The sequence below is a fragment of the Malurus melanocephalus genome, unplaced genomic scaffold (assembly GCF_030028575.1).
Source record: "Malurus melanocephalus ecotype Western Australia unplaced genomic scaffold, MMel_1.1 scaffold_853, whole genome shotgun sequence".
Lineage (NCBI taxonomy): Eukaryota > Metazoa > Chordata > Aves > Passeriformes > Maluridae > Malurus > Malurus melanocephalus.
This window is the reverse complement of record NW_026624085.1, coordinates 95,392-107,455: the sequence shown is the minus strand read 5'-3', so window position 1 is coordinate 107,455 and position 12,064 is coordinate 95,392. Positions and strand designations below refer to the sequence as shown.

Below are 12,064 nucleotides of genomic sequence, written 5' to 3'. Positions count from 1 at the left end.
CCCCCTGGGCACCGGGAGCAGCCGCGGGCCCTGCGCCGTGGCAGAGAAGTCGCCCCGATCTCCTTTCCGCGGCTCCTCAGGCTGGTTTTCCCTCTTGTTACTCACATCAGAACCGGGATTGCTTTTGCCGGTGTGAAATAACGGTTTATTGTTCTCGCACTCACAGCTGTGATCACCAGCAAGGGATAATAGCGGAGTTTGCTCTTAAGCCGATGTGATGGGGCCGAGCAAGACGGCGGTGTCTGATGAGGCGTTTGCATTCACCACCCAGCGATACAGAAATGAAATTAAGGCTTTACAAACACAGGTACCATTGTGTTGAATTGTTTTTCTTTGTGATTGTAACAGAAGGATCATTTTGACCCACTTTGTGAGACAGCTCAGCAGAGAGTGTCATACTAGCTTTYGTCACGCTGTCACACATAATCTTGACACTCAGTTTGTAAGGGTAGAGATCAAAAACTATATCTGTAATAATTCTTAACTGTCTGTTGTGATTCAGTCCCAGTAAGCAGCTGAGCAGGCAGTTATTTGCTCACTCTCCCAGCTGGGATAGGGAAGAGAACAGGAAGGCAAAAAGTATGAAAAGTTTTGGGCTGCAGTAAAGGCAGATTAACAGGGAAAGCAAATGCTCCATGCACAAACAAAGCAAAATAAAGAATTAATTCCTTATGTGCCATCAGCAAGCAGGTGTTCAGCCATTTCCATGGCTTCAACACATATAACARTGACTTRGGAAGACAAATGCTGTCACCAGTCTCCCTTTCTCCTTATTCCCTGCAGCTTCTRCTGCTGAGCATGATGCCACAGAGTGTGAAATATCTCTTGTCAGCTGGGGTCAGCTGTGTCAGTTGTTTCCCCTCTAGGTTCTTGCCCACCCCCAGGCTACTCGCTGAGCWGSTGAGGAGCAGAAAAGGCCTTGACCTGTGTGAGCATTGCTTAGCAAGAGTGAAAACATTGGGCTGCTGTTAGCTTTGTGTTCAGCACAAATCCAAAACGGTGCCATCATGACAGAGYTGCATCACCTGTGTAAAGTGTTCTATATAACATCAGGGTGTTTTTTTTTACACTTTGAACAGCTCCAGTTTAATAGAAATGTGCCTGCAGTTCCAGAGAACTTGGCTCTCAGATTCTCTCACCCTCGTCCAATTATAATAGAAAAACTGAAGGCATCCAACGATCAGAGAAATCCAGTTGGAAGTGAGGACCCCAACCTGAGAAACTCTGGGATGTTCTCAGTGGTATCTGAAGAGAGACTGAAATTGGCTGTTCAGCTGGCAAAAAGAGATGTCAAACAAAGACGTCTGGAAGAGCAAGTGAAACAGCAAGTATTTGGAGATGTGGTCAGTAAACCATTGTGGACCCACAAATCACAACAGCAGAAGACTGAAATACTTGTAAGTCAAGAAAATAAAAATGCCCTGAGGTCTCAGACTCRCTTGACAAGTCAGCAGAGGCTCGACCAGCCTTCCCAAGGGGGATCTGCCAGCTCTGATGCAAACATTTATCTCCGCGTGGTTAAGGAGGGAAAGCCAACACCAGCTGTTTTGGACTCTCCACCCATCCATGACACAGCACCAGAGCCCAAGCCAAATTTAAATAAAAAAGAACATAAAAATATGCAGGAAGTCCAGCGTCTACAAAAGGAATTAAGGAACTATGTCCAGAAAATTGAAGAAATTATTAAAAAAGGTGTAAGACTGAACAGTAATTATGTTATATACACGTACATTAGTTTGTTGATTTTTCCCCCCATTTTTTGGGTTTGATTAGAATTCATATTTATATCTGAATTTTTGAGAACCATCTATTTTTTTTTAAAGATTACATCTAGAAAAGCTAGCCAGCTTAAGYAATTGGTTCTTTTGTAATAACTAGCAGGAGCTGTAACCATTCCTAATTTTGAGTGCTTTATCTGCAACTTTGTCATAAAACTAAGGGGTGACATGCYTTTAACTAACTAATGAGCTATATTGTATATCTGTTTAGTCTTTTGACTAAATTGACTGTTTAGTCAAATGCTAAATAGAAGCAGGATGCGGCGTTTACAATAGCTAACTTGCATTACTGTTMATACATGACTTGGTTCTGCATGGAAGACCCTTATTTCTAAATTATGTCTGTTGTCATGGCTTAATTGGGATATTGTGGAAATTAAATTAAGATGTAAAACTTTATATTCTGTGCTTTTTAGGGAGAGATAGAGAACTTCTAGATCCCGAAAACGAGCAGCGACTTTGCACTAGGAGACAGCAACAAGCRGCACGGTCAGCTCGGATGCTGTACGTGCTCCAGCAACAGGTAGGAACCATCAYTTGAAACTGGGATGCATAGTAGTTTAGTTTATTGAGACGAATTCAACAAAAGCTRACTGAAACAAGAGAAATTCAATCAGGTTATCTCTGAACTTCCATGGCATTCTACTTTAGATTTGAATGGTGCAATTAATTTCCCTCATGGCTGGACAGAGAGGTGAGCATCACTGTTGGAAAATTTGGACTTTCACTCAGATGCTGTAGTGAAGATCTGCTTTTCATTGATAGACATGGAACTAATTCTGACTGACTTGCTCCTCTCCCTCTCMTTTCTTGATAAACAGGTAAAAGAAATTCAGGATGATTTAGAGAAACTGAGTCCTCATACAATCAAACATACTAAAAAGGTAAGATGTARTTATCCTTCATACTGTGACTTACTGACAGAGTTTTGTAGGTACCTGAGTTTGATTGTCTAGGGTGCAGCTGAGCCTTCTCCAGAAAGGAGATTTGCTTTACACATTTCATCTCATTCTCAGAGAAGTATGGCTCACTTGGCCTGAAACTGCCTTTGCTGCTTGCCTCTTCTTCTCAGTTCTTTTCTGTCTGCAGTAAATGAAAGGAAGATGGAGGGTGTGTTTGCTTTTATGTGGTTTCTAATTCCTTCTTCATTCCAATTCCTTTGCAATTACAATATGTTCTACTCTTAAATTTTAAAGCTTTCTAAACTTTTTATTGATGTCACTCAGTCTTACCAGTCTTCTTTCTGATTTTCTTTGCCCTTTCAGCAGCTTTCAGAAGGATGGCGCTGAGATCGTGCCTACCCTGTTGTTCTCTTGTGCTTTTTCGATCACTTGTATTTTCTTTTGTAACAAAACCCAAAGGATTGAGAGTATCCTATGCTTGTGCAATTGTTGCACATTAGGGTCCAGCCAACTGTAGATGACTACAGTTCTGTATTGGCACAGGCAGTAGGAACATCAGGACCTGTTAYATCCAGGCTGTTTTATCTGAAGCCAGCAGGACACTGACAGGAGTACTCTTGTGAGGAATTTTGAGTAGATTACGTCAATGCCTGTTACGTTTTGTTTCACAAATGGCTTAGCATCAATCAAAATTATTCCAAGCTGGAGCGTTTCTACATGAAATTCTGGCAACAATCCTTCCAGTGGTATAAGTATTCATAGAAACTATAGTTACTAAAGCATTTATTTTTTATTTTTTCAGTCTCAAGCAGTGTCCAGGTTGGCAGCAGTGCACAGAGGAGCTGTACGAACCTTGCARGCGTTTGCCAATCAGTTTGCAGATCAAACAGATGAGCAGATTCCTGCCCACTACAAGGAATTGGGCAGTCTCATTCGACAGTTGTCTCTCTGCTCCGCCAAACTAGAAGGGGATTCTTCCATTTCTGATGTTATTATAGATATTTTGTTGCAAGTTGAGGTAGGAAAAACCATTTGTTTTTGCTAAGGCAGGAAAGATGTAGTGAAGCATGAGATTGTGTTCATGAAATGAACAGAATGTATTTCTGGTTTTGTTTTTATACTTTAAAGGCCATATTTTCCAATATAAAAATGTACTTCTAATGTTCCTGAGTAATGGTGGACTAAAAGGAAGGTGCGTCCTAAACACAGAAGCTACCTGCTGCTGGTCTTATTSAGGCTGTTCCTATCTTTCTTGGCTGTCCTGGTAGAATTAGGACTGGTAGTGATAGTGGTAGCAAAGCATCAGTTTCTAATTCACTTGTCATTTTCAAGACTGAAGGAATTAATTTTATGCATTGGTATGCATTATTTGTTTATTACTTTGGATGTMTGCTTTAATCATCAGCATCAGTGATGAGCACCTGAGGATCTCATATGGTTTTGGGTGCAGAATTGTCCAGGCAGAAGATTAACTTGTGCATACAAGAGTTACTTAGCTCTGTGCCCTTCTAATAGTTTTTTTATTGGATGGTTCATACATGCCACTGATATCACAGAAAAGTTCTGATTCATGTTGCCTGCTGCATCAATAAATAAAAGCAATACCAGAGCCATAAGATACTTTCCTTAAAATACTGTTTAAACTGYAAGAGCTGTGTTTTTATTTTTACTGTTATGAACTGCTCATGAGAATAATAACAGTGCTAACAGGCTGGGAATAGGAAAGGAGGTTCTTGTTTAAGTTTGGACATAACGTTAGAAGTGTCTGTGTTACCACGTCATGTGATCATGAGGTTTTTTTTGCTCTGTAGCCCTCGTGTTCAATTCTTTTTGAACATTCTGTAAGATACAAATGGTTTGCTGGAGTCAGTTGTAAATGCAAAAATAAAAGCATTTTCAGTAAGGTACAAGTTAATAATATGAAAAAGCTTCTACATGAAGAAACTATCAGAAATAATCATCATCATTAAAAAAAAACCCCAAAAACACACCAAAAAAGCTCCAACTGCTTAGCATCTCTCAAATTTGCTTTTCWTTATATCAGATTTACTGAGAGAGTAATTAAAACTAAATATTTGGTGCAGGATCTAAATTCACTGCTGGAAAACAAGMGAACACCAAAAAGAGTGAAGAAATGTATTTCAGCTTCTCAGGCCAAATCTCCAAGCAACACTGAGACATTTCCAGGCAGAAAGCACCTTCTGTCTCCAAAAGGAGAAAACAAATCTCTCACCTTGAAGGGACAGCATGGACAAGAGCCTAAAAGACCTCCATGTGCCAGAAGTGTCTTGACTGGTTTGTATTTTGAATTACTAAATTCATTTTTATCTCTTAACTTGCCATCTGCAGTTCAATTTTTAGTATGGTGCTGTTGGTCAGAAGTTGGTCAGGTATTAGTAAATCAGGCTAACAWAAAACCAGGCTGTGGTTGTTTAACTGTTCACACTGAAAAGTTGATCTGTAACTTTGGCTCAGAATTTCCTTGGTTGGTACAATTTCTCTGCTTCTGAGAGCAGTGGCTGTTTTATCCTTGCCAGTTTATTACTAGTAATGTCTTTTGAACAACACTCGTAGTTTTCTATCTGGAGACAATTTTAAGCTGAAGACTGGGGGTTTTCACCACTATCTTGCCATGCAGCTGTTCRTAGTTGGCTTTCTATATTGTTCTTTTACTTTGTATATGAGAGGAAAGGAGCTTTATTCTTTCTCAAGGTGCTGTGAGATAAATTTACCTGAAGTATTTCGGCACCTCATGATAGCTGCTGTAAGTTCTTCCATTATTATATAACCTATATTATCTGTTTTTCTTCTTTGTGGTGACTTTCTCATACCTCACACTGGTTTTTACTAGATTAGTAACATTTTAACACTGGTTTTTACTAGATTAGWAAGTATTCCTCGCTACCCACAGGTAAGGACAAGAAGAATTCCATTTGCTGAACTCATCTTTGGCAGTCCAGGGAGACAGTATATTAATATTTAATGGTTTCCATTTGTCTAGCTGCCTGAAAAAGGATGTTTTTTTATCACTGCCTAGACCTCATACAGCAATTATTACCAAAAGGCTTTCCCATGACTTGCGTATATATGTGTGTTTTCAAATATCTGTATACATACAAATATGTAWATGCCCACAAACCCCAAACTCTCCTGTTCATCAAAACAATGTAAGAAAGACAATTCCTTTAATACTTGTCAGGAAATATAAGGCTAGCATTTTTCTTTCTTTACTTTGATTTTTTAGAAACTATGGTAGAGCTTAAAACAGTTCGTGATTAGGTACACCTGGCATAACAGAAGTATCAAATATAGAAATATAGACAATTCTTGTGACTTTCCACTTAGAGTTAAGAGTTTATGTGTTATTTTTGATACAGATAAACACTGACATGTTGCAAATATTTCAGCTGTTCAACAGGCAAACAGCTCTGCTCATGTATTACACAATAAATACCAAGAAGAAAGTGGCTCACCTATTCCAGAGGGAAATGCCACTTTGCGTGAGGGAAGCACAGATGCACTGGTGAGAGCTGCAAAAAAAGAATCTGTTCTTGAAAGTAGTGCTTTGAAGAAGAAAGGTGTGTTATTGCCTGAAAAACCACAGGTATGGAAGTGATAAATCATTTGTGTTGCCTTCTGCTCATGCCCTGGGATTTTTTTATATTAGACACTGTCAAAGCTTCACACTTCCTCACGATATTGCTATTGGGAACTGGGAAACATAGGAGGCAAACTATGTCATCTGCCTGTTACTTTTAGTGGTTATGACTATTTTAACAAATGTTTCTCGAAAGCAGTGATTGCTGTTCCTTGGAAATACACTCCACAACTAGAAACAACAACAGAATTGGTACGGAAAATGCTGACTGAAAGCGGTTTCATGTTTGAAATTAGCTTTTTTTTYCAATTTGAAATTAAAGCAGAAGTATTTTCCTTCTATGGTCATCCTCGGTCACAAAAAATGCACTGAGCAGTAACGTTGTGCTAATGTTATGTAGGAGAATATAASTTACGCAGGCTTACTTAATTGATTTCAGAAGTTATAAAACTTCACCATACAAGTTCTGGTTTCTGCTAAGTCTTTGCAATCAGAAAGAAGGTCCATAGTGCAAACAGAAGAATTCTTAAAATCCTAGGGCTGGATTTTGCAAATAAGTGGGTTTGGGGTTTTTTTTTCTTCCTCAGAGTATCACTTAAGTAGGAAAGTCAAAGCCGACAAAGTGACATAGATGTATATTTATGTAACTTTTACTGCTTCCCTCAGTGAGGATTGTGGGCAGGAACGTTAAGCATTTCAGTAATTCATTTTGAGAGGATGACTCTAAGTGACCTTGTAGCAAATACAAATGTGCAAGTATTATAGTTTTGTGGCTGAATACAATATTACCTTGGAAACCTTCTATCTGGATTTATTAATAGTTAACATAGAGTCTAATTCTGAAAAATCAAAAAAAAAGGGTTTTCCCCATGAAAAGCAACATTGGAAAAGTTGGAATTTTTTGCAGAAATAATAGTTGCAGGATTAAGCTTACGTTCTGTTGAGGCACAACTGTACTTCCCTTTAAAGTACCTGTAAAACCTTTGCATATATCAACTGTGCAGCAAAACCAGCAGACACAATTTCAAGAAAAAGTCTGAAGCAGAATGCAAAATACTTTCAAAATTCAACAACTGGAATATGTGTGTTTAATGTGATCATGTTACTTTTAAGGAAATGCTGAAATCTTTAAAATCAAGACGGGTACACCCTCCAGGAAAACATGCCCGATTTCAAGAGCCAACTATAGCTTTCCAACTGAAAGGGAACAAAGGACCTGTTAAAGAGAGCAGAATGGCCTGTGTGCTTTCAAAGCCTCCATCTGTCTCACCTAAGCGGTATGTTTGGTATGTTTGGTATGTTTGCAGTCCTCTAGTGCTCATCTTTACCCTAATCCCAGTGGAAATGCTGCTGATCTGTGCGGGTAACTAGGATAGGTTGGCCTGGCTTCAGCCCAGGGTGGCTGTGGCACAGCACAGCTTGCTGTCAGATTGCTGTGCTCCTTTGCCACTCGGCCCAGAGAAGCCTCATTCCCTAAAGCCTGGCAAGAGCCAGGACTCSTCTTTTGCCTGAGTTGCTCCTGGTAGCCAAGGCCAAACTGTGCCAGGCAGGGCAGTGACAAAACACAGCAGGCAGAGTGGSTATTCCCAGCACTGCATTCAGAAGGTAAATACTATGCCCCTCTTCCAGAAGGGCAAGGTACATATATTTGTCCCAGACAATAATAAAGTGCAGGTTTATTTACTTTAATATTCACCATCCTGTTAGACAGGGCTCTCCAAATGTAGGTTGGTTTGGGACTGGTGTTTGTGGCATTTGAAGCAGGAGATCCAGGTGCTGGGTCTGTACTAGGCAGTGTGCATGGTAAGATGAGGAGCTTATTTCTCTGGACAGTTTGTGGATAGCCATGTACTTCCTTGCCAACAACAGGAACATGATTCAAGATCTCTCATTCTCAACAGAATTTTCTGGCTTATATGGTCTTAAAGTCTATTGATTTTATCTCTAATATTTCATGTAACTCTTCCAAACTAATACTCAAAATCACACTATTTCATCCTTCAGTTGTTAGAATGTACATTTTGTAACCCTCTATGCTACTCTGCTATTTTTGAAGATTAGCAAGGCTTGAAGCAAAAAAATCAAGAGGAGCGAAGGTTCTAACTGACCTTTGCAGAGGAGAAACGAAAAAAATACCAAAGTTAAGGTAATGACTTAGTTTGAAAAATCTCATATGTGGTGTCAGATATGATACAAGCTTCTCCCCTCTCCCAACAGTCCCCTAAAAATACATTTCTGTAGTTTGGTGTTCTAAATTATTGTTGTCATACCAGTTTTCAGAATGGCATTGTCATTTGCTGTTCTTTGTGCAGGTCACAAACTGTTCCTCCAACCCAATGTGCAGACAAAGCTGGGAAGAAGGTTTGGGAGTGGTCAGAGCTTCTGCTGGACAGGACACAGGTGGTACAGGCAAGTTATGCTGCTTGGTGAATGATGCCTTCAGAGCTGTCAAACATCTATAAAGGGCCAATACACCATTACTTTTCAATTTAATGCAAGTTGCTTTGTTTTGTTTTAGGGTTTTTTTCTTCCTTGTATTGGCTTTGTGTCTGTTTTCTGTGGCATTAGTTTTTTGGGGTTTGTTTTTTTTTTAATTAGGAGGTTGCAGAAAATGCAGATATTCTGAGTGAAAAGCTATTGGATGATCTCTTGGAARATACTGCTCAGGAACTGTGGAGGATGGATCAGCATCAGAGACTCCAGACTGAGGGCCTGCCTCYAGCTGACAGTCATAGCCTAGAGTCAATGTTGCAAAGAATGGAAGAAATTGAAGTAAGATTTTCTGTCTTTTTTGGTCTCATTAGTACCGATTTTTTATTTGATGTTTTCCCTTTTTTGTGCTATAGTAGTTGTATAGTTTTGTGCTCAGTATTCTAGTAGCATGAGCATCTTGAGGAAATATGCTCTGGCAACCCAAAATATCTCACAGGGTAACATGGAGAAAGCAGACAAATACATGGTTTATCTGTGCCTTTATTTATCCATCTTTCTATGTTTACTTGACTTGAGCTTTCTCATATATTGCTTGCTTTCTTAATAATTTTTCTTCCATCAGTTTTTTCATAGTTTCTGGTTTGAGTTCCATTTTTACCTTCCTGTTCTTTGAAATTTATTGTGACTTAGAACTACTCAGTTTAGTGCCATTTACTTGTAGAGATCTGTTTGTCAGTTGGAAGTGTGAAGGTGACRTCCTGCAGTGTCCTTGTCCCCAGGAGACACCCATTTGGGTGTCTGGAGCACCCATTTGGGTTCCCTGTTGGTGAGGCAGGAGCAGCTTCGGGGTCCTTCAGTTGTTTGGCTAAGGGCTGTTGGTCTGAAATGAGAGAGTTCCCATGGGACTGGCAGCCAGTTTTCTATTCAAGTGTGGCGTTTTGAACAAGATAAATGGCTGTGTTTTCAATCCCCCACTACCTTCCTATGTTGTTTTACCAGTCAAAATAAGCTGCTTTGCCCAAGGAGGATCATCACTTGCTTTCCTATCGTGTTACAATTAGTACAGCTGAGCTGCCAGACGTGGTTGATTGACTGATGTTGTGTGTTCCAATGCAGATGTACCAGGAGGCTGTCCGCAGGAGAGTCACCCAGATTGTGTACAGTGACTCCCAGTTCTGGGCCCAGCAAGACAAAATGGGTAGTTGTCTTTTTTGATAGAACTTTGTTTCCCTGTAATGTRTAGGTTTAAATTCAGGTGTTTTGAAATCAAGGTTGTTGGATTAAATAATGAAATAGCACCGCTCAGACACATTTTTTACCATAGATTCTTCTTTCAGAGGGCAGTTTCTAACATGTAGTTCTAAAATCAATACTTTATCAACATTCCTTTTCTTTATCCTGCTGTTTGATTGAGTAGCACAGTGAAGCTACATTGATTTTTTAAGGTATCACATCACATACAACTTTACTGAAACTGTGTTGTTTTTAACACAAGTTGGAAAATCTCACAATAAGACAGGTGAAGTTTTACACCAAATCTTTATATATAGATTCCTCTTCTATGTCTTGGATTTACCACTAAGTTTAATGGAGTGTGCTATTGTTACTGTGCTCTTGTTAATGGTATTTTCTGTCTCTCTGCTGGAAGTCTCCACTGGTAGCACAAATTATTTRTACTAAAGGTAGCATTTCTAAAATGCTCAGCTTTAATATAATTAGCTGAATTTATATTTTTTTCTCACTTTCAATACTTCACTTACCTGAAGGACTTCCCCTTAAAAGAAGCAAAAGTCTTCGTGAGGACTTAACCTGCAGTAGATGTAATTTTTCTCTTTTAAAAAACCAATCTAAAATAGTATTTTCTTCCTTCTAGAACAACAAATGGCATCGACAGCTAAAAAATTTACATCTCCTCATCCAGTTCAGATAATCAAATTAATTGGACACACAGAGCTAGAAACAGACATTTTATTTGRAAAACCTTTTGACAGCACGTAAGTGGAATATTTGGCCCTACACCAAACTGGTGCATAAGATACGTGTGACTTCATTATAGTGTTTCATTACACTGACTCTTCAAAAAGAGACTTAAAARTTTAGTTCTGTCTTGATAATTATCTTATCTTTCCAGTGATATTGATGAAAACAAAGAAGCAGAGGAGAAATTGCAGACTGGAAATGACATTCGGCAGCCCTTGCCTCTGAATTCTGTACAGAAAGTATGCTCTGTGTCTCTCTCCGTGCCAAGCAATATGCTCCAGAGCATCTTGGATTATAACAGCAGATATAAGCATCATTTAAAGCTTATTTCCCATGAGGTGGTGGGCAGTTTTGATCCGTGGCAGATCGCTGAGAGGTATATGAACTATCTCTGTGGTTTGGAAGTGAATGTATCAGCTGATGACAGGGTTTTCTGTTCTTACTCAGGAKATAAGTGGGGAGGGACCATTTAAATTCCAAACTGAAAGCCAAAAGCCGTTGGCTCTCTGACTATTTCTCTGCTGGTGCTCAGTGTTCATGGATTTTAAAKGTAGTTGGATAAAACAAAAGGATATGGAATATCCATCCCTATTAAGAAAGAAYTGCAAAACCTAACCTCTGGTTGTAGACAGAATGGGTTCCCTCATTTGGCTGTACTGGCAGATTGGACATCGGGCCTAATTGCCAAGAGTTTTTAAACTTCTGCATGTTTTTTAATGTAGTAGCATTGAAATCAGTGAAATGGCTCATTTGAGTGACCTTTGGCATCTGYATCACATTTCCAGGAACAGGAAACAGGAATAAGTCCTTCAATACTTGACATGACTTGCACACAAGAAGCTAATCCTATATGTTGTTAATTTGCATAAGTGTGGATAAGTGGGCAAATGTAGTAATAACTATCATTAGATCAATGCATTTGAACCTGCTGAATCAACTCACTGAAATGTGCCTTGGCAGTGCTCAGTGCTGTTATCCTGCCTTCTGAGCTGTGCTGCCTTAAGTCACCGGTGCAAGGCCAGGGGCTTCTGGGGCTGGCACCTGTGTGGGGCTGGCACCTGTGTGGGACTGGCACCTTTGTGGGACTGGCACCTTTGTGGGGCTGGCACCTTTGCGGGGCTGGCACCTTTGTGGGGCTGGCACCTTTGTGGGGCTGGCACCTGTGTGGGACTGGCACCTGTGTGGAGCTGGCACCTTTGTGGGGCTGGCACCTGTGTGGGACTGGCACCTTTGTGGCACTGGCACCTTTGTGGGGCTGGCACCTGTGTGGCACTGGCACCTTTGTGGGGCTGGCACCTTTGTGGGGCTGGCACCTTTGTGGGGCTGGCACCTGTGTGGGGCTGGCACCTCTGTGGGGCTGGCACCTCTGTGGG

The 12,064-nt window shown here is 40.1% G+C and overlaps 1 protein-coding gene across 6 annotated transcripts in view; it reads left to right on the top strand.

Moving 5' to 3' along the window:
• The first annotated feature begins 6 nt into the window (after positions 1 to 6).
• KIAA0753 (KIAA0753 ortholog) overlaps positions 7 to 12,064 on the top strand; it is a 14,313-nt gene continuing 2,255 nt past the window's right edge. For 2 of the 6 annotated variants that reach the window (XM_057385659.1, XM_057385658.1), the window contains exons 1-15: positions 7 to 80; positions 167 to 307; positions 1,080 to 1,692; positions 2,195 to 2,301; positions 2,600 to 2,662; positions 3,483 to 3,698; positions 4,765 to 4,975; positions 6,088 to 6,284; positions 7,392 to 7,555; positions 8,335 to 8,424; positions 8,591 to 8,687; positions 8,877 to 9,050; positions 9,828 to 9,909; positions 10,585 to 10,705; positions 10,843 to 11,067. In XM_057385659.1, coding sequence (XP_057241642.1) covers positions 218 to 307; positions 1,080 to 1,692; positions 2,195 to 2,301; positions 2,600 to 2,662; positions 3,483 to 3,698; positions 4,765 to 4,975; positions 6,088 to 6,284; positions 7,392 to 7,555; positions 8,335 to 8,424; positions 8,591 to 8,687; positions 8,877 to 9,050; positions 9,828 to 9,909; positions 10,585 to 10,705; positions 10,843 to 11,067 — 2,450 coding nt within the window. In that variant the 5' untranslated portion in view covers positions 7 to 80; positions 167 to 217. Of the gene's footprint in view, positions 81 to 166; positions 308 to 1,079; positions 1,693 to 2,194; positions 2,302 to 2,599; positions 2,663 to 3,482; positions 3,699 to 4,764; positions 4,976 to 6,087; positions 6,285 to 7,391; positions 7,565 to 8,334; positions 8,425 to 8,590; positions 8,688 to 8,876; positions 9,051 to 9,827; positions 9,910 to 10,584; positions 10,706 to 10,842; positions 11,068 to 12,064 lie in introns of those variants that run through there. The other 4 variants (XM_057385661.1, XM_057385660.1, XM_057385662.1 and 1 more) reach the window with 4 other exon arrangements.